At 45.7% G+C, this 24,309-nt stretch overlaps 2 protein-coding genes across 3 annotated transcripts in view; both read right to left on the minus strand.

Moving 5' to 3' along the window:
• Positions 1-23,349, minus strand: LOC140703807 (uncharacterized). Of its 2 annotated transcripts, none has more exons than XM_072987697.2 (3): positions 23,225-23,349; positions 21,095-21,180; positions 1-4,744 (listed from the first exon to the last, which is right to left on the minus strand). In XM_072987697.2, the coding sequence occupies exon 3, from the start codon at positions 4,436-4,438 to the stop codon at positions 3,020-3,022; it is 1,419 nt and encodes a 472-aa protein (XP_072843798.2). In that variant the 5' UTR covers positions 4,439-4,744; positions 21,095-21,180; positions 23,225-23,349; the 3' UTR covers positions 1-3,019. The 2 variants fall into 2 exon arrangements, with proteins under 2 accessions (XP_072843798.2, XP_072843797.2); XM_072987696.2 differs by having other exon boundaries at positions 21,095-21,184; positions 23,225-23,336.
• LOC110070683 (uncharacterized) overlaps positions 1-24,309 on the minus strand; it is a 394,582-nt gene that overhangs the window by 243,177 nt on the left and 127,096 nt on the right. The gene's annotated exons all lie outside the window — the stretch shown is intronic.

Below are 24,309 nucleotides of genomic sequence, written 5' to 3' on the forward strand. Positions count from 1 at the left end.
TTTCTAAGAATACACTTTACACTTTATTGGTTGATTGCTTAAAACCATATGTCATCACAATATATCAATGACAGCATCAAACATACGTGGCACTGTCATATCACAATTACACTTAAAAAGAAAGATTTAGGATTTTAGATGCTTGGCACGAATCTTCGTTGCTGCCAGGGGGTAGTAAATACATCCCTGTCCACAAGCAGCATGCAGAGTTGAGCCAGAGGAGGACTGCCACACAAAGTTCAAAGTATGCCTGCAAGGAATTTGCTCCTAGGGTGATCATGTAAAGGACATCTTAACAAATAATGAGAACATCATCAACTTCTCCTGATCCACATATACAAAGTCTTTGATCAAAAGGAACATTTTCATATCTTCCTATGGCATACACTGAAAGTGCAGAGCTGTAAACACTTTTCTTAAAGGGGCTGAGGTTAAATTAACAAAGTAGTCCTCCAAACAGAATTATGTTTTATAGAAAGGGTACCAACAGTTATAGGACATTTCTGAGACGGCACGGAGATCCTGCCACTTAGTAAAGACGTATTTTCTCTTTAACCAATTGCTTAGCTCTGTTTGAAACAAAGGTAGGAAGGGAGTCTGTGTCAATCCCATAGTTCTGCAAAATGGGTCTAACTCAGGGGTGGGCAATTAATTTCTATAGGGGGCCACATGAAAAATCTGAACTGTGTTTGGGGGCTGAACCAACTTTACTTAAAAATAAAATGAAAGTGATGTTATGATTGTTTTTATTTTAAATTTGTTAATCTTCACAAATACAAAAGAGTTTTTTGGGGGTATGTTAAAGATAAGCAACTGATCAACTTTAGACAAAAAGCTATAAAAGGTTTTGATGTTCAACTGGTTCAGTGAGAGAAATCCAGTTTGTCTTGGGCTTGAACAAGTGCTTGAACACCGGACTACAGCGATGACTGGCGGGCCGGACAGGAGCGGCTTGCGGGCTGTATGTGGCCCTCGGGCCGCACTTTGCCCAGGTCTGGTCTAACTAAATTCACCCAGGATTTTTGAGATGGATTCTGAAGCTGTTCTGTGTAACACTTCATAGGAAGGCGAGAATAATTCATACTGGCCAATTTCAGCCAATACATGGCCAGCGCAATATGACAGTGGAATATGGAATCAATCCTACTTCGGCCCTTAGATATGCAGAGGGCATGTTGTGAGGGACAGTTAGAAGAGATCGAATAAAAGGATTTTTGATCACTTCTTCAGTGTGAGTCATAAGAATACAATGAAAGCAAGCAAAAACCCTTATCACTTTCAATGAAAGACCTGCAAAAGTATTTCAATTTTTAAAATAAATATATGCAAAGTAAAAAACTTTATTTGGAGATAAATGCATTTTTAACACACCGAAAATGTTCTTCTCACCCAGCTGTCTGTAAAAACTATTGCTGGCCGTCACTGCCACACAGTTAATGTATCTTTCCGCTCTTCCCAGGACTTTCAACCAGCATCAGTTCCATCATCTGTTGTACTCCATGAATACGAAGCCTTTGTGGTTCTCCATTCCTTCCTAATAACAGTGTGAGCAAGATGTCTCCCGATATTTCTATCCCTTCTTCTGCATCAGTTGGCAAAACCAAATCTTCCCAAGGCTAGGGTTTTCTCAGCCACTGAGAAGCTCAGATGTTGCGGCTCACAGGGTTTGGCCACCTCCAACCCAGTGCAGTCCAGTGCCCAAAGAGACCAGAGCTTGTAAAACTCAAAGTCCCCCCTCCCTTGAAAAATCCCTGCTGTTACAAAGCAGTAAACAGTGGTGCCTCCCTTGACGACGTTAATCCGTTCCAGCGAAATTGCTGTAGAATGAAATTGTCGTCAAGCGAAATAAAAAATCCCATTGAAATGCGTTAAAAACCGGTTAATGCATTCCAATGGGCTAAATACCTAATCGTCCAGCGAAGATCCTCCATAGGACAGCCATTTTCTGCTCCCTGTCTAGCGAAAAAGCAGTGCTGAAAACAGTGGGGAGCCATTTTGCACAGTGGGCGGTAATTTTGACAGCCGCGATCAACTGTTTTCAGTTCATCGTAATGCGAAGAATCAGTTCTCGAAGCAGGGAACCAATCATCATAAAGCAAATTTTTCCCACTAAAACATCGTTTTGCAATCGCAAAAAAACTCGTCAAGCGGATTCGTCATTTAACGAGGTCATCGCTAAGCAAGACACCACTGTACTCTCAATACAATAGCATTCAAATGCCTAGTTTTTCATAAATGTATATATTGATTTATACCCTCTTCAAAACTCAATTACTATTAATAGTAATTTCTCACCTTTTCCCTCTTCACCAATTGCTCTTCTTTTCATCAGTTAGCTTTATAACATCCATCATTTTTCCCCTCTACACTATTCTGTAAAAGCTTCCATTGTACAATGTATTGTTCCCCTTGGTTTGACAAAAGTTTCCACATCTACTTTGTGAGCTCTTCTTGTTAATTAATGTTAGAAGTAAAAGACATCACAAGCGGCACTTCAAAATTCATTCCAATTTTTGTCTTTTCTCTCTGTTTCATATTACATCAGCATTTTATTGCTTATTCTTTCCAGTAGAAACCAGCACAAAACTGAATCAGCTACTCATACCTTGTTAACTTATCAGCAGTGTTTTTTTACCAAAACATGGGGCTGTAATGTAACTATATCCTCAGGTGTAATCCCCACGTGTAATTTTTCTAAACGATATCACTTTTAATCACCTCTGAAGCATCTTTCTTACAGCAGTTTTTACTTTTTGGTGAAGACATCTGCCTACAATTAAGTTAAAAATAAAATTTTTAACAATTCACAGCTAAGATTACCTCATCAACAGAACCTCAGTCCACATCCTGTGTATTTCTATAGTTTCTCCCCATCTCAGTTCTTTGAATAGAATTCAAGCAATTTGTCATATTAAAGCTTTCATGAATTCAGATGGTTTCTTCCCACTATGAGTTCTTTGATATGACAAATGATAATTGCTCCTACTGAAGCTTTTTTACATTCCACGCCTTTCTATGGTTAAAATTTTCCCCCAATGTGAGTTCTTTGATGTGACCTAAGCTGACCACTCTGTCTGAAGCTCTTTCCACATTCCATGCATTTATACGGTTTCTCCCCAGTATGAGTTCTTTCATGTGACCTAAGGTTACAACTGTGACTGAAGCTCTTTCCACATTCCATGCATTTATATGGTTTCTCCCCTGTGTGAGTTCTTTGATGTAACCTAAGTTTACTACTCTGACTGAAGCTTCTTCCACATTCCATGCATTTATACGGTTTCTCCCCTGTGTGAGTTCTTCGATGTGACCTAAGTTTATTACTCTGACTAAAGCTCTTTCCACATTCCATGCATTTATATGGTTTCTCCCCAGTATGGGTTCTTTCATGTGACCGAAGATTACATCTGTGACTGAACCTTTTTCCACATTCAATGCATTTATATGGTTTCTCCCCCGTGTGAGTTCTTTGGTGTAACCTAAGTTTACCACTCTGACTGAACCTTTTTCCACATTCAATGCATTTATATGGTTTCTCGCCAGTGTGAGTTCTTCGATGTGACCTAAGGTCACCACTCTGATTGAAGCTCTTTCCACATTCCATGCATTCATATGGTTTCTCCCCTGTATGGGTCCTTTGATGTAACCTAAGTTTTCCACTCTGACTGAAGCTCTTTCCACATTCCATGCATTTATATGGTTTCTCCCCTGTGTGGGTTCTTTGATGTAACCTAAGTTTACCACTCTGAGTGAAGCTTTTTCCACATTCTATGCATTTATATGGTTTCTCTCCTGTGTGAGTTCTTTGATGTGACTTAAGGTCACCACTCTGACTGAAACTCTTTCCACATTCTGTGCATTTATATGGTTTCTCCCCTGAGTGAGTTCTTTGATGTAACCTAAGTTTACCACTCTGATTGAACCTTTTTCCACATTCAATGCATTTATATGGTTTCTCCCCTGTGTGAGTTCTTTGATGTAAACTAAGTTTACCACTCTGACTAAAGCTTTTTCCACATTCTATGCATTTATATGGTTTCTCCCCTGAGTGAGTTCTTTGATGTAACCTAAGTTTACTACTCTGACTAAAGCTCTTTCCACACTCCATGCATTTATACGGTTTCTCTCCAGTATGAGTTCTTTCATGTGACCTAAGGTTACTACTGTTACTGAAGCTCTTTAAACATTTGATGCATTCATATGCCTTCTCCCCTGTGTGAGTTCTTTGATGTAACCTAAGTTTACCACTCTGACTGAAGCTTTTTCCACATTCCATGCATTTATATGGTTTCTCCCCTGTGTGAGTTCTTCGATGTGTACTCAGGTAACTGCTTTGGCTGAAGCTCTTTCCACACTGGAGGCATTTATACCGCTTTATCCCTCTAAGAGGTTTTTCAACTGAAAAATTATTGTTTGTATTCATGGTCTTTCCATGCTCCATTCATTGATTTGATTTTTCTTTTGTGTAGACCTAGCCATGTCTATTGATATCTGAAGTCCATAGGAATGCTTTTCTGCCTGTGATGCACCTTCTCCTTCCTTTTCCTTGACATTTTTTTTCCAATGATCAGAAATTTGTAGAAATAAGCACTCTGTGAAATTGGAGATGTACTCTTCCTTGTCATTGTTTGGCTTCCATTCTGTCTTTTTGTCTCTTTTGGGTGTTTTATTTTCCTGCTTCACACTTGATTCTTGTCACTTTCCAAATAGCTGAATATAGAGAGTTCTGGTTGTCCTGGATTTTTATCTGATTTTTTTAAAAAAGACAAATATAACACAGAACCAATTAAAACACACAAAAATGCTTCATCTATTCAGAATAATAGAATCATAGAATAATTTATTTGGAAGCGGCCTATAGAGAAATACGGCAGTGGAACCAGTTACTCTGGGAGTTGGCGAGTGCTCCAACAGTGAAGTACTCAAAAAAAACTTGTATAATCACCTGTCAGATATGTTTTGATAGTATTCCTGTGTTGAGCAGGGGGTTGGACCCGATTGTATTCATTTCCTGGAGGAGGATGCAGACCTGGCATGCATAACCGAAACATGGATTGGCGGAGGAGGGGTCCCCCCCCAGCACTCATCTGTCCACCCGGTTATGCTGTCCAACACCAGGGTAGACTGGAGGGGCGGGGGGGAGTAGCCATTGTTTATAAATCCATCCTGGAGGTTACTAGGCGCTCCTCAGTGGTAAAGCCAGGTCTAAAAGCTCTCCACGTGTTGATTGGGGCCAAGGATGGTATTGGGATCTTGCTGGGTTACCGTGCTTCCCGCAACCCAGCCATTTCCCTACCAGAGCTGGTGGACTTTGTCTCCGCGGCACTGTTGGGATCCCCGAAGCTATTGGTTTTGGGTGATTTCAATGTGGGGCTCGTCAGTCATGGAAGGCAGCCCATCTAGGAGAAGGAAAACTCCGATTTCAAACCTCCACTGCCTTGTGGCTATATCCACCAGTGGAAAAGGCTTCAGGAGTTAACCTCGAGGCAAAATCCGGAGCTGGAGTCCCGAAGGCAGCTCGTGTCGTTCTGCCAACTCCTGCGACGTTGCTGGAACCAGTCGTATTGGCTCTTGCCTTTCCATTGGACCATTTCAGCAATGTGGAGAGGGGGGATCTGCTGCTTGGGTAACAGCCTATCCTCCATATTACCTTACCCGGGCTTCATGCTCTGGAGAGGACACGCCTCGATTCAGAGCATGTTACCATAGTCTCTCGAGACTGAAGGATGCCTATGATGATGAATGTGCACGCAGGGGCAGAGACTTCCGGGCCAGCTCTTGAGTTCTTGGAGACCATGGCCTTTTTGAACATGTCCCAACATGTCAACGGCCCCACCCACGTGGGCGGCCACACACTTGACCTGGTTTTTTCCTCCAGTTGGGGTGAGAGTGGTCTGATGGTGACGGACCTTGAGTCGGTCCCCTTGTCATGGTTGGATCACCACCTAATAAAATGCACCCTCAAAATGGCTCTCCCCCCTCGCAGGGAGCAGGGACCTATTGCCATGGTCCGCGCTCGAAGGCTACTGGATCCTGTTGGATTCCAGGATGCCATGAGAGGTGTTACAGCTGACCTGGTTGACGCTCCTGTCAAAGCTCTGGTTGACGGCTGGTTTGCCGCCGCGGCTAGGGCTGTAGACACGATCGCACCTAAACGCCCTCTCCAACGCAGAGCCCGCCCGGCGCCCTGGTTTAACCAGGATCTCCGGGCGTTGAAGAGGTTTAGGAGACGGCTAGAGCGCAAGTGGAGAAAGGACCCAACGGATTATAATTGGATAGCTGTCAAGGTCGCTACTAACCTTTACCTGGCTAAGGTAAAGGCTGCCAGTTGAGCATACTTCGCTAACCGGATAAGCGAAGCGTCCAACCAGCAGGCGGAACTATTACATATAGTGTGCAACCTATCCGGAATTGGTCTGAGTGATGGGCCTCCCCCTAGTTTTTCACCAGACCAATTTGCAGCATTTTAAAAATCTAAAGTGGAGGCCATCTGCCGGGACCTCTCTCCTTTTTTGAACACAGTGAGTTGAGCAGAGATGTCCAGTGCTCCGTCTTGCCCGGTAACCCTTGACTCCTTTCAGCCTGTCACGCCTGATTCTGTGGCCAAGGCGCTTGATTGCTGCTGTGCCACCTCCTCCTCCCTTGATCCTTGCCTGGCCTGGCTAATCAAAGCAGCCAGGCCTACAACAATGGAATGGGCCACTGTAATAATCAATGGGTCTTTCCTTGAGGGCAGGTTTCCATCTGCCCTCACGGAGACACTCGTTAGGCCCATTAGGAAGAAACCCAGTTTGGTGGCGGATGAAACTGGCAACTAATGGCCCATCACCAATGTTTCTTTCTTAAGCAAAGTGGTCGAGAGGGTGGTGGCCAACCAGCTTCAGGTGCACTTGGATGAAACAGATGTCCTGGATCCATTTCAGTCGGGCTTCAGGCCGCGCCATGGTGCAGAAACTGCACTGGTCGCCCTGTGTGATGACCTGTTGAGGGAGGCTGATAGGGGCAAAGTGTCTCTGCTGGTCCTCCTCGACATCTCAGCGGCCTTTGATACCATTGACCATGGTATCCTCCTGGGGAGGCTCTCTGAGCTGGGAATTGGTGGCCTGGCACTGGCCTGGCTCCGTTCCTTCTTGGAGGACCGTCCCCAGAGAGTACAGCTTGGGGAGAGTGTTTCGGCCCCGTGGAGTCAATCGTGGGGTTCCACAGGGGTCGATTATCTCCCCAATGGTATTTAACATCTATATGAGGCCGCTGGGTGGGGTCATCAGAGGGTGTGGAGCATCGTGTCATCAGTACGCTGATGACACTCGGCTTTACATCTCCTTTTCACCAACCGCAGGAGATGCCGTTCTGTCCCTTTAGCGCTGCCTGGGGACTGTACTGCAATGGATGCAAGAAAATGGGCTGAGGCTGAACCCGGACAAGATGGAGGTACTGAGGGTGGGCACCCCCACATTTGGGGGCCTGGGAAACTCCCTCTTTTGGGGGGGTGACTCTTGCCGCCAAGGATGGGGTCCGCAGCCTGGGGATCCATCTGGACCTGGTGCTCACTATGGAAACTCAGGTGGCGTTGGTGGTCTGTACCGCCTTTTTTCACCTTCGGCAGGTAGCCCAGCTGTGGTCCTATCTCGATATTGGAGCGCTCACTACCTTGGTGGATGTGCTCATAATCTCAAGATTAGACCACTGTAATGCACTATATGTGGGGCTGCCTTTGAGGCTGTTGCGGAAACTCCAGGTGGTGCAGAATGCAGTGGCCAGACTTAGTGGAGTGAAAAAATACGAACACATCTCACCCACTCTGGCCGCACTGCATTGGCTGCCCATTTGGTTCCGCATCGACTTCAAAGTGTTGATGCTTACGTACAAAGCCCTAAATGGTTTAGGGCCTCGATACTTGGTGGAACGTCTACTTCCACCAAGAACTACCCGTATCACTCGATCGAGTCAGGAGGTGAAGCTGAGGAGCCTGACGCCGAGGGAGGCCCGGAAGGAAAAAACAAGAAACCGGGCCTTCTCGGCGGTGGCTCCTCGCCTCTGGAACAACCTACCTCTGGAGATTCATGCGGCTTCCTCGCTGGGTATCTTTAAAAATCAACTAAAAACATGGATGCTTCGGCAGGCCTTCCCTCCAGTTCATTCCTGATGTTTTCCTTCCCTCTCCTCTCCTACTGTTTGTTTTCCATCTTATTGGATTTTGTTTATTGTTCACCATGTAATAATTTTATATCTATCTGTGTATTTTATGCATATTTTATTCATGTTGTAAGCCGCCTAGAGTGGTCATGACTGACCAGATAGGCGGGATATAAATAACAACTCATCATTTTCATGCTGGTATTGTTCCATGGGTGCACGGGATTTAAACCCAAATACGCAAGGAAGATCCACAGGCTGTCTAGGTATGCTGAACATCTTAGAAAACAGATGATGGATTTGACAGAAAGATTACCATCACTCATGAAAGCCACAGAGGAATATTTCTTTCTTCCCATCCATAGAATCATAGAAAAGTGAAGTTGGAAGGGGCCTACAAAACCAACAAGTCCAATCCCCTGCTCAATGCAGGAAAGTCTTCTCGTCCATCCTAACAGAACTCAGAAGAATAAGAGAAAGGAAAAGGAAAATATTCTGGGTGGAAAACTGGCTACAATTGTTGAGGGATTTGGATTCTTCTAGCCTAAGAGAAAAAAAAATTAATGAATGTTTATTCACTAAATGCCTAAGTAAGAGTTAGTTGACTTTTCATGGAAGAGTTGTGACAACTTCCTTGTAAGCCATCATACTGTGGGGAAAGAGGATGGAAAGAACACTTACACAGAGAGAAAGAGAGAAGATGGAGAGGAATGAGGCCCAGAGAGAAAGGCAATGAAAGATAGGAGAGAGAGATCAGAGGCAGGGAGTGTGGGCCATGGGAGATCTGGTGTCAACAAGTGTAACTCCCTTTGACATACAGTACATATTTGCCTCATGGCAGGAGGAATCGGGAGGTTGGGGATCAAAGGAGTCACCCACACTGAAAGGTGAGAGACACGGAAGAATGGACAAAGAATCCCAGCCTGTGAAGGGACCAGCAGGGATAGTGGGAATCTCTCCTCAATGCCTGTTAATGGTTTGCCTGTTAGACTCAGTTGAGAAGTTCAGCCAGAAATGGTGTTTGAAGGATTTGCAGAGCCGGAAGAGGTGATTGTTGAAAAACATGAGGGAGCTAAGAATAAAACAGTTGTGTCAAAAAAAGGAAAAAAGTGTCTTCTTCTAGTATTGGGGGTACAGTTCATATTGGGGTTGGAAGGGGAATTCCTCAGAGATCCTTGAGGAGTCTCTTGAGAGGAAGATGGCGGTAAAGTGATGCCATCTCCAAGCCCTGAGGCTGATGAGACAAGAGAGCCGCAGTGGAGACCTTGAGGGTGGAATGGGATAAAGCTTGTTTGAAGAGAAGCAGAAGGAAGGGGAGGAGAGCCTCCAGAGAAGGAGGCGTAGTAGGCAGACTGTGGGCCAGTGCAAACTTGGAGAAAACATTCCATTTGTATAATACAAGTTGCTAGAGGTTTTCTCGTTCCATCTAGGACAAGGCCTATCGAGGGTGAATTCTCCATGCTGTGAGGTGGAGAGTCTGAAGATCAGGATGAAAGATCAGGATGAGTGAGTAAATGCGGCAGCATTGGGAGTGGAAAGAAGTTGGATGCCAGTGACTTCAGAGTCCTGAATCATCGCTGGCTAGGCCACCATGGCACCATTAGTATTGCGTCCGACTGATCTTGCCAGAGTTTGACTATAATTCTTTGCAGAAGTGGGAAAGGAGGAAAAAGATACAGGAGGCTTGGAGACCATTGTGTCATGAAGGTGTCTCCTAATGATCCTCTGCCAATACCTGCTTTTGAACAGTAATGACCACATTCCTTGTTTATGGTAGTAGCAAAGACATCCTTGGAGGGGGTGCCTCACTTGTAACACAGCGGAAAAAAGACCAGGTGATCTAGAGCCCCTTCGTGGGTTTGGTTATGAAGACTGCTGAGATGGTCTGCTACGATGTTGTCCTCTGTTGAGATGTGAACTGCAACTGGGGAGATGTGACGGGCAAAGCACCATTCCCGGACTCGAATGGCCAAGAGAAGGAGAGAGTGAGCGAATGGGTTTATGGAGTAGAACTGGAGTGTTGTCGGGGGCAATCTGAACAGTGCGATGGACTAGAAGACGTTTGAATGCTTGAGAGAGCCTGGGAGTACCTCCAAAGGCACTCCACAGAGCATCCCATCCGTCTCTTCCAGCAGAAGCACCGAGGGACTCCTGTCTACCGTAATGGGAGATTTACAGGGATGGTGTTTAGAAAAAGGAACACCAGAAAGAGCCATTGAAGCGGGAAAGATAGAGGGGATAAAAGGAAGGAAGGAGGAGGGCAGTTGGAGATGGAAGACAAGGACACTCGTTGGGTACAGGAGGAAGGGAAGGTTGACAAAAAAGAAAACTGGGTAGATTGTGCAGGAAGACCCCTGGGCAGGGGAGTGGACGGAGTTCAAAATCCCAAGGGAATACGCAGAGAAAGAGTGAAAGAGACAAATCTATAGAAAGTTTCCCAATTGGAGGGAAACTGAAGAGAGAGAATGGAGAAAGCAGTTCAAAGCCTGGCAGCAACGGAGACCCAGAGAAGAGAATACAGATAATGTATGAAGAATCCTGGGAAACCCGGTGGGGTCAGTCCATTCAGACCAAAGTTGAGGCAAAACCCGGGCCAAAAGGTATGGGAGCCACAGGGAGACTGGGCTTTCCACCCCCTCCCCAATGACACCGAATGATGTAGCTGCACCCGAAACCTCAGGCTTATCACCAAAGAGGTATGGCAAAGTTTGAAGTTCATCAACCTTAATGTTAAAGGGAAATCTGTTGAGATGGAAGATGATAAATGTTATGGTCCATCTCTGAAGCAAGAGACAGGAACCTCTGTTGACCGAGAGTGTGATAAGTTGTCAAGAAATAAAGATGTTTTATTAGAAGACCTTGACGTTCATGACTTGTCCTTACACCACAATGTGATGGAATGAGATAAAAGAGCTCAACAGAATCACAATTGTAGAAAGGCTTTTATGATGGTGAGCATCAAGGCAGGATGCGTTCAGATCTGCTCCTATTTTTCGTCGTCGTCCTTAAAATCAGGCACAGAGTTGTACTGCCTCACCAGCTTGACATTGCTAAAGGAAACAAAATTTTTCTCACCTGTGACCTCTATGCCATTCTCCTGGTCATGCCATTTAAAACATGAAGGCTTTGCCCACCGACTAGACCATGTATATAATGCAAGTTCCTCTTTTAGGGGGAATTTTGGAAGCTGACATGTTACAGGCAGATGGGCTGGATGAAAATCTTTGATAAGTCGAAATTTGCAGTACAGCCTACCCAGAAACGCACTCACATTTTTTCCGTCTGGGAGAGGTGAGAAGGATCTTGGGAGTACTTAGAAAAATATGGGGTTACGCATGGCAGGCACAGCTCCGAGGTTCCCCATTTCTTCACCGTCTCTTTGATGCTAGAGGTTGGGGAATGGGGTCAGAGGCACCTTGACTCTCTCTTGCCCTTCCCTCCTCAGCAAATTTAATAGCAGGCCATGCAAAGGAGCCCTTTTCCTCTTGGGGAGTGTTCCTGCAGGCAGGCCAGGAGAGCCAAGGCACAGCGCACGGAGAAGCCAGGCAGAGGCTGAACTGCCAAACAAGTCTGGCCAGAAAGAGAAAAAGTAGAGAAACAAACCAGAAATGTATTCACGAAGGCTTTCACAGCCGGGATCTGATGGTTGTTGTGGGTTTTTCGGGCTCTTTGGCATGGACTGAGTTCCTATTCCAGTCCTCTGAAAATGTCGGCCATGGAGACTGGTGAAACGTCAGGAAGAACAACCTTCAGAACACGGCCAAAGAACCCAAAAAACCCACAACAACCATCAAAACCAGAAATGGTTCATTTTGTCATGTCTTTATAGGAACACATGAAAGTTTTTGAGTACTTTTAATGCTATTGCGATAGTTCTACGAATACAACATCCAAGTGTGCGCACACAGAATGTATTTTTGTATTTATATAAAGTGTCTGAACATGGCAGCCAAAGTCTGCCCCCCCCCGTCCACTTGATCTACAAGGTGTAAGTATATTTTCTGCTGATTATATGCTCAAAGGTGTGACGCTTCAGGTTTGACAATATCGTTTCTGTCCTTTCACACTCACAACTCTTTTTAAACACAAAGGTTGATTGATTTCTTTTGAATACCCTGTTCCCCAGAAAAGAAGACTGGGTCTTATATTAATTTTTGCTGCAAAATAAGCATTAGGGCTCATTTTCAGGGGATGTTTTATTTTTTTCATGTACAACCATCTACATTTATTCAAACACAGTCATGTCATCTTCTAGTTCCTGCACAATGGTGAGTTTCACTTAACTGGCGCTTATTTTCAGGGTAAGGCTTATATTATGAGCATCCTGAAAAATCATACTAGGGCTTATTTTCAGGTTAGGTCTTATTTTCGGTGTAACTGGGTATTTATATCCCATATATCACAAAATTTTGTAGCTGGACTCATCAAGCACAATTTCCATCGTTCAAACTGCATGAAACCACTACTAAAATACTTTTATAAGTAAAATGTAAAACAAATGAAGCTACATAGAACCATTTCTACTTCACGGATTCCTGCCTTGTCGGGGTAAAGGGGCTTGAGTAATTCAGAAAAGTTATGGGCTATGCCGTGCAGGGACACCCAAGACGGACAGGTCATAGTGGAGAGTTCTGACTAAACGTGATCCACCTGGAGGAGGAACTGGCAAGCCATTCCAGTATCTTTCCCAAGAAAACTCCATGGACAGAAACAAAAGGCTAAGATATGCCGCTGGAAGATGACCCCTCAGGTCGGAAGGTATCCAACATGCTACAGAGGAAGAGCAGAATAGAAGTACATAGTAGCTCCAGAGTTAATGAAGTGGTTGGGCCAAAGCTGAAAGGACGCTCAGCTGCAGATGTGCCTGGAAATAAAAGGAAGTCTGATGCTGCAAAGAAAAATACTGCATAGGAATCTACAATGTAAGATTTATGAACCTTGGTTAAGTTGGATGTCATCAAACAGGAGATGGCAAGAATGAACACTTACATCCTGGGCGTCAGTGAACTGAAATGGATGGGAATGGGCGAATTCACTTCAGATGATTCTTGTGGGCAAGAATCCCGTAGAAGAAATGGAATAGCCCTCATGGTCAAGAAAAGACAAAGGCAGACTTCCGGCTTGACGTCGCGACGAGACAGCAGCAGGACAGAGCTCTGTCCCCTGGGCTGAATCCTGACCTTGTTCGGGACACCGTAGGGTGTCAGAACCGCCCTGGAGGGGTGGTGAACTGGGGGGGAAGCCTGTTGATCACGGGGGGGCGGCGGCCACCCCGTTCGATCCAGGAAACCCCCTAATCAACGAACAGGCAGAAAGAAGCAGCCTCGGCGAGCTTCCGAGTCGCTGGCAGCCGGCCAAAGAAGCAAGAATCAGCCTTTTGACATCGTTGTTTACCATCCGGTGAGACTTTTATAACTAATTGGTTATACCCCTGAAAATTCCTACATATGGAAAAAAGAAATGCTGTTCCTCAGAAACTAAAAAGCGGCAAAAAAAATCTGGTGAGAGGGATAGCTGATGGAAAGGAAATAACTTTAAAATATACTTTGAGAACATTACAGTTCGGTGTGAAGCTTAAGAAACTTTCCTATATTCGATAACCTGAATTTATTTTGACTACTTGGAATCTCTTGGCGTGGAGCCCAGAAGCCTGTGACCTTGATTATTTGGCTGTTATTCCCTTTTGACTTCCTCTGAGCTTGGCTGGGAAATTAACCCTAAAGTGGACTTTTAAGGCCATCAGCTGCGGATACAATATTGCAATGGCACAACAAGAAGAATTCTGGAATGGAGTAAGACTGGCACTTGAAAAAATATTGCACACCGTGAAATCTCACTTTGAAGAAGCAAAAATAGCTAATCAACATCAGATGGATTGTGGTCTGCAGGCAGCAGGGAGCGGCAAGGAAGATGGAAATATTTCAGATGAGGCATCCCAATTAAAACAGCAGCTCGAGAAAATTGCTCCAACAGAGGCACCGGTCTTGGATCAGGGAGGAGTGCCAAGGGAGGATAAGGAAAAGAAGATAGCAAAATTAATCACAAGATACCTGGAGGACTCACTGAGGATGGACTGGGTGCATAGAGAGTTGGTGGGCATAGATCAGACCTATAAAATGGTTTCAGAGGACATGGGGAATGACAGAAAGCTTGAAAACACAGTAATATTAAATGAAAAAGAAATTAGAGAGGGAATTACCTAGAAAGATGAAAAAAGGGGAAACAAAGAAGGGCCTCTTAATATTGAAAACAGGTTTATATTTACTATTTGGATTTGTGAAAGGGTATATTCTGTATATTAAAAAGGAGAATTAAATTGAAATAAGGGAGACCTAATTAGAGTAAAGATCTAATATGGTGATTTTTTATTTTAGGTAAACTAAATTAGATTAAAGCTGCGTTATGGATCTGGAACCACCTTTAATAAAAATGTTACTAGAAGACTGTTAATAGAAGAATGATTAGAAGAATTTTATATAATATGAGAGTAATATTATGATAGTGGTCATATTGTGTACTAAAATCTGTATGTGAATGGTTTGAATGCTTGAAAGATGTTTGGAATTGGGGGGGACAAACAGGAAGATATTGAGATGTAAAAACAAATAATTGTAAGCAAATATGCAACACGATGTCTGACAAGCACAAAACAATGTAGATAGACTGGAAAACTAATAAAATGTTTTTAAAAAAAGAGAAAAGACAAAGAGAACAACCTGGTTATCACAAACACTCTTTTCCAACAACACAAGAGGAGACTCTAGACGTGGACCTCACCAGATGGGCAATACTGAAATGAGATTGATTATAGTGTCTGCAGCCAAAGATGGAGAAGCTCTATGTTGTTGTTGGGTACCTGGAGCTGATTGTGGCTCTGAGCATCAGCTTATTACAGCAAAACTCAGGCTTAAACTGAAGAAAGTGGGAAAAATGACTGGGCTAGTCAGGTATAGACTAAACCAAATCCCTTATGAATATACAGTGGAAGTGAAGAACAGATTTAAGGAACTAGATTGCCTGAAGAATTATGGATGGAGGCTTGTAATATTTTATAGGAGGGAGCAACAAAAACCATCCCAAAGAAAAGGAAATGCAAAGCAAAGTGGCTGTCCAACGAGGCCTTACAAATAGCAGAGAAGAGAAGGGAAACAAAATGCATGGGAGATAGGGAAAGTTACAGAAAATGGAATGCTGACTTTGAAAGAATAGCAAGGAGAGACAAGAGGGCCTTCTTAAATGAACAGTGCAAAGACACAGAGGAAAAGAATAGAAAGGGAAAAACCAGAGATCCATTTAAGAAAACTGGAGATGTTAAAGAAACATTTTGTGCAAAGATGGACATGATAAAGGTAAAAAATGGTAGGGACCTCACAGAAGCAGAAGACATCAAGAAGAGGTGGCAAGAATACAGAGAGGAATTATTCCAGAAAGATTTGAATATCCCGGACAACCGAGATAATGTGGGTGCTGACCATCCGCCAAACATCCTGGAGAGTGAAGTCAAGTGGGCCTTAGAAAGCCTCGCTAACAAGGCCAGTGGAGGTGATGGCATCCCAGTGGAACTATATAAAACCTTAAAAGATGATGCTGTTAAGGTGCTACATTCAATATGCCAGCACGTTTGGAAAACTCAACAGTGGCCAGAGGATTGGAAAAGATCAGTCTACATCCCAAACCCAAAGAAGGGCAGTGCCAAGGAATGCTCCAACTATCGTACAATTGCACTCATTTCACACGCTAGCAAGGTTATGCTCAAAATTCTACAAGGTAGGCTCTTCAGCAGTATGGGGACGGAGAAGTCACAGAAGTACAAGCTGGATTTCGAAGGGGCAGAGGAACTAGAGACCAAATTGCTAACATTTGCTGGATTATGGAGAAAGCCAGAGTTCCAGAAAAATATCTACTTCTGCTTCATTGACTATGTAAAAGCATTTGACTGTGTGGACCACAGCAAACTATGGGAAGTCCTTAAAGAAATGGGAGTGCCTGACCACCTTATCTATCTCCTGAGAAACCTATACGTGGGACAGGAAGCAACAGTTAGAACTGGATATGGAACAACTGATTGGTTCAAAATTGAGAAAGGTGTACCACAAGGCTATATATTGTCCCCCAGCTTATTTAACTTATATGCAGAATACATCATGCGGAAGGCTGGACTGGAGGAATCCCAAACTGGAATTAAGATTGCCAGAAGAAATATCAACAACCTCCAATATGCAGATGATACCACTCTGATGGCAGAGAGTGAGGAGGAACTAAAGAACCTTGTAATGAGGGTGAAAGAGGAGAGTGCAAAAAAGGTCTGAAACTCAACATCAAAAAAACTAAGATCATGGCAACTGGTCCCATCACCTCCCGGCAAACAGAAGGGAAGATATGGAGGCAGTGACAGATTTTATTTTCTTGGGCTCCATGATCACTGCAGTTAGAGACAGCAGATGCCTGCTGTCTTAAAAAGATGCCTGCTTCTTGGGAGGAAAGTGATGACAAACTTTGACAGCATCTTAAAAATCAGAGACATCACCTTGTCAACAAAAGTCCGCATAGTCAGAGCTATGGTTTTTCCTGTAGTGATGTATGGAAGTGAGAGCTGGACCATAAAGAAAGCTGACCGCCAAAGAATTGATGCCTTTGAATTGTGGTGCTGGAGGAGGCTCTTGAGAGTCCCCTGGACTGCAAGGAGAACAAACTTATCCATTCTAAAGGAAATCAAACCTTAGTGCTCACTGGAAGGACAAATCCTGAAGCTGAGGCTCCAATACTTTGGCCATCTCATGAGAAGAGAAGACTCCCTGGGAAAGACCTTGATCTTGGAAAAGTATGAAGGCAAGAGGAGAACGGGACAGCAGAGGATGAGATGGTTGGACAGTGTCATTGAAGGGACCAACATGACTTTTACCCAACTCTGGGAGGCAGTGGAGGACAGGAGGGCCTGGCATGCTCTGGTTCATGGGGTCACGAAGAATCGGACAAGACTAAAGGACTCAACAACAACAACAATAAGATAATTCTGAGGGAAGAAGTCTACTCATGGGGGAAATTTAGAAAATTCTCTCAAGAGGGAAGAATGAAAGAAATCCTTGTATTCGTGAAGGCTTTCACGGCCGGGATCTAATGGGTGTTGTGGGTTTTTCGGGCTCTTTGGCCATGTTCTGAACATTGTTCTTCCTAACGTTTTGCCAGTCTCTGTGGCCGGCATCTTCAGAGACACACTAATCACCCATCTCCTGAAAAGAACAAAAGCCTATCTCACAGCCATAAATATTCCACTCCCAAGCAAACTAAACCAGAGCACAGAGTGCTGTCCTCTGAAGATGCCTGCCACAGAGACTGGCGAAACGTTAGGAAGAACAACGTTCAAAACATGGTCAAAGAGCCGAAAAGCCCACAACAACCAGAAGATATCCCTCTTTCGTCCTTCCAAAAACCCGTCCCTTTTGAGGAGAGCTTCTGTCTCTGAGCTTGGAAGAAAGTATGAGAGAAGGTTTGAGGAGTAATGAGCTTAATTAAGACCTAGATCATCCTAGGGAAAGAGGAGATGGTGGTGGGGGTGTCCTTTGTTTTCATTATCCCCTGTTAAACTTTTCCCTGTCAGGAAGGAATGTAAAGGGAAGCGAATATCCCTCTTCTTTCTCTCTCTATATATGCGGCGTAGTTGGTTGTACGCCCTAATTTTAGCACATGTATTATATATACAAAATCAAACGTTAACGGTGAGGGCAGAGAAGTTCATCCCTTGGCAAAAAAACGCTTCTCACTCCTGAAGGGAAACCTTGGGCAAATCCCTTCAGAGGCAGCACCTGAAGGGAGAGCCTCGCTCACTTCAGTGCCCCTCCTGAGGGGAAAAGTGTCCAAACCCCTGGGGTGTTCTCTTTCTTCCCACCCTTTTCTCCTCCCCTCCCCCCTCAAGGCCGGAGGTTGGAGAAGCCCAGAAGGAAGGCAGGGGCTCTGGAGAGGAAAGAGTAGATGCGCCTCCCCCTCCCCCTCGGAGGTCCCTGGGCCCCCTCCCTCTGCTACACCCCAGTCTCTCCTCCTTCTTGGCCTCAGCTATGCACAAACTGGGGGGGAGGGAAGAGGTCGCCGGTCCCTCATGATATCCATTTCCCCCCTTCTCTCTCTCTCCATTCTTTGGGGGGAGAAAGTGGGGGGGGAGAGAGGAACCTAGAGCTATGAAGGCGGAAGAGGTGCTGCTCTAACAGGAAGTGGATGCCCTGGAGGTTGCCCCCCCTCCTCTCTCCCACTCTTTAGCCACAGATTCCCTGTTTGTGTTCCTGGTCACAGGATGGAGAATAGAGGGGAGGAGACCAAATTGTTTTTTGTTGTTTAGTTGTTAAGTCATGTCCGACTCTTTGTGACCCCATGGACCAGAGCACGCCAGGCCCTCCTGTCTTCCACTGCCTCCCAAAGTTGTGTCAAATTCTTGTTGGTAGCTTTGATGACACTGTCCAACCATCTCATCCTCTGTCATGATTCTAGAGAGAGTGTGCATGTGCCTGATTTCCTCTTCAAGCCGTCACTTCTGCCTTCATGTGGCAAGAATACCTAGAAGAATTATACCAGAAAGATCTTCATGTCCTGGCCAGACAGTGAGGTTGCTGACCTTGAGCCAGACATCCTGGAGAGTGAAATCAAGTGGGCCTTAGAAAGCATGGCTAACACCAAGGCCAGTGGATATGATGGCATTCCAGTTGAACTATTTAAAATCTTAAAAGAAGACGCTGTTAAGGTTCTACACTCAATATGCCAGCAAATTTGGAAAACTCAGCAGTGGCCAGAGGATTGGAAAAGATCAGTCTACGTCCCAATCCCCAAGAAGGGCAGTGGCAAAGAATGGTCCAACTACCGTACAGTTGCACTCATTTCACATGCTAGCAAGGTTATGCTCAAAATCCTACAAGGCAGGCTTCAGCAGTATGTTGACCGAGAACTCCCAGAAGTACAAGCTGGATTTCGAAGGGGTAGAGGAACTAGAGACCAAATTGCTAACATGCGCTGGATTACGGAGAAAGCCAGAGAGTTCCAGAAAAACATCTACTTCTGCTTCATTGACTGCACAAAAGCCTTTGACAGTGTGGACCACAGCAAATTATGACAAGTTCTTAAAGAAATGGGAGTGCCTGACCACCTTATCTATCTCCTGAGAAACCTATACGTGGGACAGGAAGCAACAGTTAGAAATGGATATGGAACAACGGATTGGTTCAAAATTGGGAAAGGAGTATGACAAGGCTGTATATTGTCTCCCTGCTTATTTAACTAATATGCACAATACATTATGCGAAAGGCTGGACTGGAGGAATCCCAAAGCTGGAATAAAGATTGCCAGAAGATATATCAATAACCTCACATATGCAGAACTCAAATACCACTCTGATGGCAGAAAGGGAGAAGGAATTAAAGAACCTCTTAATGAGGTTGAAAGAGGAGAGCGCAAAAAATAGTCTGAAGCTCAACATCAAAAAAACTGAGATCATGGCCACTGGTCCCATCACCTCCTGGCAAATAGAAGGAGAAGATATGGAGGCAAAGATTGTACTTTCCTGTGCTCCATGGTCACTGCAGATAGTGACAGCAGCCATGAAATTAGAAGACACCTGCTTTTGGGGAGGAAACCAAGGACGAACCTAGACAACACCTTAAAAAGCAGAGACATCGCCAACGAAGGTCCGCATAGTCAAAGCTATGGTTTTTCCAGTAGTGATGTATGGGAGAGAGAGCTGGACCATAAAGAAGGCTGACTGTCAAATAATTGATGCTTTTGAATTGTCATGCTGGAGGAGACTCTTGAGAGTCCCCTGGACTGCAAGGAGAACCTATCCGTTCTGAAGGAAATCAACCCTGAGTGGTCACTGGAAAGACAGATCCTGTAGCCGAGCCTTCAGTACTTTGGCCATCTCATGAGAAGAGAAGACTCCCTGGAAAAGACCCTGACGTTGGGAAAGTGTGAAAGAGGGGAAGGAGACGACAGAGGATGAGATGGTTGGACAGTATCATTGAAGCTACCAACATTGAATTTGACCCAACTCCAGAGCTAGTGGAAGACAGGAGGGCCTGGCGTGCTCTGGTCCATGGGGTCACACAAAGTCGGACACGACTTAACAACTAAATAACAACAAAAAACCATTTGGTCTCCTCCCCTCTATTCTCCATCCTGTGACCAGGAACACAAACAAGGAATCTGTGGCTAAAGAGTGTAGTTCTTTCACTTTTCTGAACAGACACCTGTGTTTTCTTAAAGTCACAGAGCCAGCAGAAAATGTCTTTTTTCCTCATTACTGTACTTAACCGCTGGGGAACACTCGATAAGCATAACATCTGTCTCTTGTTCCCCATGTGTGATGGGGCATCAACTACCCTTCTGTTATTATGGGAATCAGCAGCACAAAAAACAACAGGGCAAAGGCTCTTTTCAGCAACATTAACAAGGGTGTCATCTCCAAGTCACGTCAACTCTTCCTTCTTCTCTGCTCGGCATTTGCTAGGCCTCCTATTGACTACTGTGCCCAGTTCTGCCTTTTAAGAAGGATGCAGGCCAACGGGAAAAGGCTGAGAGGGGAAGGGGCAGTAAGGATGACTGAGCAAGAACTAGAAACCAAGTCCCAGGAGGAAAGACTGAACAAACTGGTCATGTTCAGGAAAGAAAACTGAAGGGTGATATGAACACTTTTTAAATACTTGAAAGATTACCATACAGAGGGGCAGGATCTGTTCTCACTCCTACCAGAGTGTAGGATGCAAATTAATGTACTCAGGGAACCAGATTTTGATTATCAGGAAAAACCTCCTAACTATTTGAGCAGGACAACAGTGAAACTAGAGGCTGAAGGAAAATTAGGCTGCCATCCGTCAGATACACTTTAATTTCTGCATTGAGCTGGTCATTGGGCTATATGAGCTTGTAAGATTCCTTCCAACGGCATGATTCTATTCCATGAATAAAGAATGAGATCTCACTTACCTTGGAAATGTTAAGGGGGATTTGGAATTGGGTTATTCCCTTTTGGTCCAGAGAGAAGTGAGCGGAGATCTGCTCACTTTCACCCACTGCCTTTGGGGAAAAGAAAAATGGTTAGTCTGGAGGCATCTTGGATAAAGCAAACAAAAGACATTTCTTAATAGAGCCTGACTTTGTAGTTTTCATATCATGCAGCGGTAGATCTCCATCTCTCTCTTTCTCCTTTGGAAAGCAGAAAAAGGAAAATGGAAAAGCAGCTAATGAAGAAACAACGAGGAGGGAGGAGGGAAAGAGGAGGAACAAGAAGGAATGGCCTCTCAGAGACACAGGAGAGAAAAATGTGGTCATTCAAGTTAGCTTGCATGGTTGGTGGGAAGCAGAGAACACCAAACCATGCTTCCCTCTTAAGAAACACTAGAGGAGACATGTAGGACACAAATTAATGCACTCAGGGAGTCAGATTTTGAGAATCAGGAAAAACCTCCTAATTGAACAGTACAACAGTGGAACTGTGAACCCTTTTTTAATGCAGTATGGACCTGAAGAACCCACCGGAGAGAGGTCATGTCGTGTCTTTTACAGTATAATGTGTAAAGCTGGGACTTCTGATAGGTTGCCTTTCTTCCCTCCTACCCTCAATTTCTGCTGGCGGAAGGAGATGTCGGGATTTTGGCATCCCCTGGGGGGGGGGCTCCCTGACTCGTCTTGTTCCTTTCCTCCAAGTATAAAAAGAACCTCACCTGCCGAGGCAGGACCTCTGCAGCGCCCACAGTGCAGTCGAACTGAGGAACCTGAGCCCCTGCCTCCAAGAGAGCTTTATCTTGGGACTCCTCTGTCCCAAAAGGTTTAAGAGGACCATCACCTCCCTAATTTTTTTCTTCTTCTTTTCATTCTTCTGTGAGATCTTTTCCCCCACTCCCAGCCAGCTCTGGAGAGAAGCTGTTCACTTGGTCTTTGTCTGCTTGTGGAGGGATGAGTTTTGATGGTAAAGATCATAGTGTGTGTATGGGGAGGGGGGAAATGTGTTGCAGCTACAGGGCTTGTTCAGGGCAAGGGGAGATATGGTAGGGGGAAAGCACTCACAGACCCATGCAAGAGAGAAGGGGAGGGAAAAGGATGTTGGTTGGCCCTAAGCCATCTCCAAATTTAAACAGTTTGAATAGGCTGGGTGACCAACCCTCTGGGTTGACACTCTTGCTGCTAAATGCCAGGTCAGTCGAGGGTACCATCCAGGACTTGATCTTGGGCGATCTGCCAATGTGGTTTGCATCCCCAGACAGATGAGGCTGGGGGTGTCCCTCCCACCCACCTTTGTCCACCGAGGGTCTCTGGGGCGCAGCAGGCAATCCCCAGCGGGGGGGGGAGTTGTAGTGGTTTCTTGTGATGCTCTTCCCCTCACCTGGCCCCAAATCCTCCCCCCTTCATTATCTGGGTTTGAAGGAGTGCATTTGGAAGATCCCGGGTCTGTCCCAAATGGCGTCCGCTCCCTTTCACGCTGCTGGGAAAGCCTTTGACGGGCCTTCCCAAGCTTTTGCCAGTGGGCCCCCTTGAACCTTGAGCAGGAGGAGGTGAAACTCAGGGGAGAGCCCAGGGACTCTTCTCTCATCCCCTTTTTTTGCCCTGACGGGTGGAGGCAGGATGCCGGTGAGAGGTGGGGGTCTCCTCGCAGAAAAAGCCCAGCAGGAGATGCCTTGCACGGAGGGGACATTGGGGAGGGGCTGTCTCTCTGGCCCCCTTGAGGGCGAGATCCTGACCCTCCCACTCACCCACCCAGACATTCCATCTCTTCCTTGAATATATATCCAAATGGGAAACACTAAGAAAAAAAGAGGGTGAGGTTGGTATAAATAAAAGGTTTGCATAATAATCTATTAATGGCAGAAATGGAAGGGACCCCCCGATGGATCGTCCAGACAAGGGGGCGCCGTGGAGGGATCGAACCCCCCCCCAACCAGGCGACGAAACCACCGCGTTCTTGCAAAGCATGCCAAGCGCAGAGGCTGGCGACCGGGATTGAGCGTTAAATGGGGCTGGTTTTTTAAAATGCACCCCCCACACCCCACCCTTCCAAAGACAAAGCCTTCCACGACCCCCCCTCCTCCTCCCTCCCCTCCCCCCCCGCAAAAGGCTCACCGCCTTCCAGGTCCTCCAGGGGCAGGAAACGCCCAGACAGCCCGACGTCCCAGCGCGTTCACCGCTGAACGGAGAGACAAAGAAAAGGGAAAGGCACCCTGCTTCCTCTTCCGGACGAGGAGACGCTCTACCCGTTTCCTCCCTCTCTGTTCCCACTCTGGCAAGCGGAGTGGGCGGGGCAGGGGCGGGCCTTCCAGGATGCAGGGGGCGTGGAGGAGGGGGAGGGGCTCAAAAGAGAGCTTGGTGGAGGACGCCCACAGACAGCCGGAGAGAAAGCGAGAGGCTTTTGTCGGTGGGGGCAGGTGGACCTCTCTCTCTCTCTCTCTCTCTCTCTCCTTTCTGGGGAAAGAGGTTGAATTCTCTGGGAGAAATCAAAATCTTTGACAAAGGCCTCAGGGGTGCAAGGGGGGGGCGGCAAGCGGTGGCTGGCTTCCCTGCCAAGGGCTCCCTTTCCTCAAAGGCGACCTGCCTGGAAAAGGGAGGTGGCGAGAGTGGGAGAAGGACGGCCTCCGCCTCTGAGCTTCTGCCTATGAGCTCCTCCTGATGAGGAACCTGGAGGTCTCCTCGCACATCCTCCCAAAAGCCACCCCACCTCAAAGTCCGAGGCTCCCCCTCCCCTGCCACAGCCTTTAAAAAACACTTCCTGGAGGTCTGTCTCACACTTTGAGCAACAACATCATCTCCGAAGCAAGCTGTACAGGATGGGACATGGGGAGCCCCCCCCCGGAACCAACCGCCCCCCCTTCCCAAATATTGCATGAAGAGTCCCAGGAAATTCCAAGCAGGAAGAGAAGGAGGAGGAATAAACAGGGAGGGGACAGAGAGGAAGCAGGGGGAGGATCCTGGGCGAGGAGGAGAAAGAAGAGATACTGGGGCTACAAAAGGGAATCAGAGGGACTTCAGGCAAGGGGTCCTTGGGAGAGGCTCCTGCCAGGACCCTCTCGAATGGCACAGAAAGTCTTGGCACAGCCTTGGAAGAAGTCAACATGAAATTTTGAGTATGTTTGCGTGTGTGTATGTGAGAGAGAGTGAAGGGGTCCAGTTCATTCATACATACATACATACATACATACATACATACATAC

The sequence above is a fragment of the Pogona vitticeps genome, chromosome 2 (assembly GCF_051106095.1).
Source record: "Pogona vitticeps strain Pit_001003342236 chromosome 2, PviZW2.1, whole genome shotgun sequence".
Classification (NCBI taxonomy): Eukaryota; Metazoa; Chordata; class Lepidosauria; order Squamata; family Agamidae; genus Pogona; species Pogona vitticeps.